We start from the raw sequence: 5,000 nt of genomic DNA, 5'->3' as shown, positions 1-5,000 counted from the left end.
AGGAAATTGAAGTGGTACTACCTATCTCTTAAATTACCTTGGAGTTTTATAATGGCTGACTTTAACCATCAGGACAAAACATATCTTATTAAAACCAAACATCTCATTCTCTGACTTACTCAATAGGAGATGGTAGAAGATCACACCAGCCTCTGTTAACATTTGAAAGTAGTTCTAAGGGAAAATTCGGATGCTGCTTCTCTAGCACTTGTCTCGTACTCAGATTCAACCACAAGACTGGTTGAGAAAGGTATTCACTGTACAGCTCCTCGTGCTGCAAGGGTGCTAAGCCGCATGTGCAGGAAGTGGAGACTGAATCAAGGTCCTCTTCCAAGAGATTATTGACTGTATTGCTATTGTGACTATTTTCCATTGGATGTCTCGTGGGGATGAAAGCCATAGTTCTGTTCTGCGCACTCGCTCTCTTGCTGATTGACTTCTCTTGCAGATAAAGGTTGAGTCCGTACATAACGGTGATCGCAGAAACGCAGCATGTGAAGAAATATCTGCAGAGAGAAAGAGAGAGAGGGAGAAAAAAAAAAAAAAATAGGTGTTTTTATTTCATGGTAAGTTATGAGGGAAGATTCATTTGCTTGTAAACTTACCTTCGCTGATTTACCCACATGACGCACTCTTGTATCTGAAAAAGTCTTGAATTTGTATAAAAGTATATACACATGGAAAATTGTAAAGCTATACATATATGTATGTATGTACACACACACACACACACACACACACACACACACACACACACACACACACACACACACACACACACACACACACACACACACACATGCACTGTATTTGTACCCAAATACACACAACCTTATGGTCGACGCCCTTTTTTGCCTTTCCTTCAAAGCTGGTCTGCCTGGCCTATACCTTTGCCATGTCTAGCCGACTTCAAAACGAATAATCTCCACCCTCACCAGTGCTACCCTCCTGATGAAGTTACTGACAGTATAATCTTGCCGTTTATGCTATTATCCTTACTAGTGCGATCACCCATAATCCAACATGACAGGTACGCCAGTATGCAAACCTTACTCTACAACCTCGGATGCTGTCACTTCCCACCCATCTCTTTTTGTCCTAACCTCATAGCTCCTTGGGCCAGTCACGTGACCTCACTCCCCTTTGTTATAACCTCTTCCACGACCCAATCTAGCACCCTAGATCCTGGAAAAACGACACTGGCACGTCTCCTCGAGGAGCCAAACCCCGACAGAAACCGGTGCCTCGACAACGATTCTGTCTCTGAGAGGTCAGCAAAGATCATTATGGACCCAGCAATATGGAACCCAATATTCTGGATTCGGCTTTAATCCTGTGTCTTCTATTCCTGGCCCATTGTACCTCTTCCTAAGAAGAAGAAGAAGAAGAAGAAAAAATTACCTGGATTGCCTAGCTTGGCCGGCTCCGACACACGTCCTGCCAATTCTGACCACTGCCACTGCCGATATAACCTTGCCTTCCATGCCGCCATCCTTATTAACATGACAGATCTGCCAGCGTATTAGGGAAAGGAACGAGGAGAGTATCTTGAAGAAATCTGATTGCTTCATATATATATATATATATATATATATATATATATATATATATATATATATAATATATATATATATATATATATATATATTTGTGTGTGTGTGCGTGTATGTATATATATGTATATATATTCATATATGTATGTATATATATATATATATAATATATTATATATATATATATATATATATATATATATATATTATATATATATATATATATATATATATATATATATATATATATATATATATATATATATATATATATATCTATATATATATATATATTACGATATATATATATTATATATATATATATATATATATTATATATATATATATATATATATATCTATATATATATATATATTATATATAATATATATATATATATATATATAAATATCAACATATATATGCAATACGCACACACACACACACGCACCACAACACACACACGCATACACACACACACCACAACACACACAACCACACACATATACATATATATATATATATATATACATATATATATATATATATATATATATATATATATATATATATATATATATATATATATATATATATATGTATGTATGCATGTATTATATAAGAATATATGTGTGTGCGTGTGTGTGCATGTGTCTGCATTCTTACGTATTTGTTCTCACCTAGTTGTTTCAGTACGGGAGAAAAGCTAAGCTCAGATGGTATCGTCTGCTATATCTAAATTATCGTATAACTTTTTAAATTGATGCACATCTTTGGCATACACAACGTTATTTGGAAAACTGTTCTTTGTTTCAATAGTTCTGTTTGGGGAATTGAATTTTTGACATCTTTCTAGCTTTTTGCTTTCAACTTTTTACTGTCTTCTCGCTTTTCTTGTGTTCAAAATTATAAAGTCATCTTTGTGTAATTTTTCCCTTCATGTAACATAGATGAACATCATAATCATGTCATCCCTTTTTCTTCTTTCTTCCAAAGCAGTAAGTCCTTTCTTCATAGCTCATATCTCTTGGAGTAGGTGCCCATCTTTCTTATCATAGCTTCGTCTACATACACAAATGCCCTCTTCATGTTGGCAATCAGCCCTAGCATTTTATGGCCCTCGTTATTTATGTGATCATTTGGGCTTCTGTTTATGACTATTCCAAGGTCTGTTTTCTTTATCTGCTGGGTTTAATATTACGTCTCCTAATTTGTATTCGTATAGTGGACGATCACTCTCGATTTAATCTCCGAACCTGATTGCATGGCATTTATTGGTGTTGAATTCCATTTTCCAAGTACAACTACACATGAATAAATTTTCGATAGCACTTTCGAGGCAATGGCATGAGGAATCGTCTATTATCCTTATCTACAATTCAGCGCCGTCTGCAAACATATTCAGATAACTACCTGGGCTTATGTTTGACCCTTAATCACTGATGAAAATAGTAAACATAATCGGCGCCAAGACCGATCCTTGAAGTAATCTGCTAGTTACTCAACGCCATTTAGAGTGCTTTCCTCTAAATACGAAGCTCATCTGTCTTTCATGAAGAAAGTCTTTCATTCATTCGAGGGGTTTACTTCTCACTCGACCTAGGTTTTCTAATTTCCATAACAGTCTTCTATGAGACACCTTATAAAATGTCTTTTAAAGTCTAAGTATACACTATCCACCCAGCCGGGTAATATTTCAGAAACTCTATCATAGAAAAGGAGATAAACCAAATTGTTTATTTGATATCATAACGTTTTTCAAGTATTTCAACCCACTGTTTACTAATTATCCTTTCTACACTAGTTATCGAAACTGGTCTATAATTTAGAGAGTTTTGTTTGTCGCCGCTCTTGGCGAATTTCCATTCTTTTGATAATTTGCGTTGTCTCACTGAATTTTGAAATATTAACAATAACAGACTACATAGTTCTTCGACATATTCCCTTAGAACCCAGTTAAAAACCTCATCTGGTCCCTCTGCTTTAGTCTTGTCTAACCATTTCAATTTCAATTTCAATGTCATGTCAAAGTATGGGTCCTGAACAAACACTGAATGAAATTTCTCATTAAGGATTTCACACATTTCCTCTTCCTTAGTATTAACGATGTTATGGTCTTTGATATCGCTTATTTGATCTCAAATTTTGGTCTTACTATTTATATAGTTAAAGAAGAGCTTTGATTGATTTGTACATTTATTGATTATATCCTTTTGTCCATTTCCATTTTTCTTATCTTCTCTCCAAATATTATAGTCACTGAGTCCTAACGTTATATCATCTACGGAGGGACCAAATATAAACTAATCATAAACTTTCGGTATTCCTTTTGGCTGCAAGGCTAATGTTTATCTGTATTCACATTTTGGTTCCGATAGTAAACTTGTTTCTCTTCTTCAGTTCTTTTTTGGTTTTAACCTCCTTTTTTTTGCAGTATTTCTCTCTCATCTTTGGTCATATTTTCTCTTATCCAAATTTTCTTATATTCTTCGTGGTGGCCAGGACTTCTTTATTACATCAGCTAGCATTTGCTTATTCATGAAATTCACTCTTAAATGGCGTTCCTTTCCCCTTTCGAATAATCCCAACCTCCTGTGAGCTATATTCTGCTCTGAGAATACGGGATTTATGACCTTGAGATATTGACAATTAATTTCTTGTCTACGTTGTATCGTTCGATTCCATCGTCTTCAACATTTTCTTCATGTCCTAATATGACTGTGTCCTTGCTTACATCAGCCAAATCAGCAGCATTCCTTATGTGCTGCCCAAGGTGTGACTTCAATTCCTCCTGCAAGCTGTGTGTTTATTTCCTCCTTCGTGATCTTGATGTCTTTTTTTTCCCAATTCATTTACAGTTTCCTTTGCTTTAGATACATCAGTATTCCGTTATTTGAGACTGGGCGCTTGACAAATTGCTTTCAATCTGCTTGACAGTTATCTGTACTTTTATTACTTCAGCATTTTTCTTGCAGTCTTTGCTTCGATTTGACTACCGTTGCCAATCTTGGTTTCTACTTCTTCCACCTTTTCCTTGAGTTCTTTGATTTTCATGTCAAACTTTTCAGTATTCTCTCTCTTAATGGTTGTGTTCCTGCACAAAATTTTCACCAATTCCTTCAAACCTTGGCCTCAAGAGCCTCAATTCTAACTGCTGCTTCCCCTCACTTCCTTTTCTTGGTCTGACCTTAATGATTGCCTCTGAAACAAACACAGGGACGATCACGTCTCGCCTCCCTCAACTGCACTCTCACTTCCCAGCTCGCAAAGCCTCACTATCTTTATAAAATTTTAATTTATTCATTCACTTTATAACCCAAATTATGTTTCAACATGAACTATGCACGTTTACAGAACGTATGTCTAGCAGGCTAGACCACCCATTGTCCCATCTTCTCCGTATTTAACAACAAGAGCTATACTTCACTGATGCAATGCACTGCATTA

The 5,000-nt window shown here is 35.7% G+C and overlaps 1 protein-coding gene across 1 annotated transcript in view; it reads right to left on the bottom strand.

Annotated features, from left to right (window-relative positions):
- LOC119596197 overlaps window positions 1-775 on the bottom strand; it is a 7,124-nt gene extending 6,349 nt beyond the window's left edge. The window contains exon 1 of the mRNA XM_037945373.1: window positions 120-775. Coding sequence (XP_037801301.1) covers window positions 120-469 — 350 coding nt within the window. The 5' untranslated portion in view covers window positions 470-775. The remainder of the gene's footprint in view (window positions 1-119) is intronic.
- Window positions 776-5,000: the final 4,225 nt, after the last annotated feature.

Source organism: Penaeus monodon, chromosome 37 (genome assembly GCF_015228065.2).
Source record: "Penaeus monodon isolate SGIC_2016 chromosome 37, NSTDA_Pmon_1, whole genome shotgun sequence".
In the NCBI taxonomy this organism is placed as follows: domain Eukaryota; kingdom Metazoa; phylum Arthropoda; class Malacostraca; order Decapoda; family Penaeidae; genus Penaeus; species Penaeus monodon.
The sequence above is the reverse complement of the archived record's forward strand: the minus strand, read 5'-3'. Positions and strand labels throughout refer to the sequence as shown.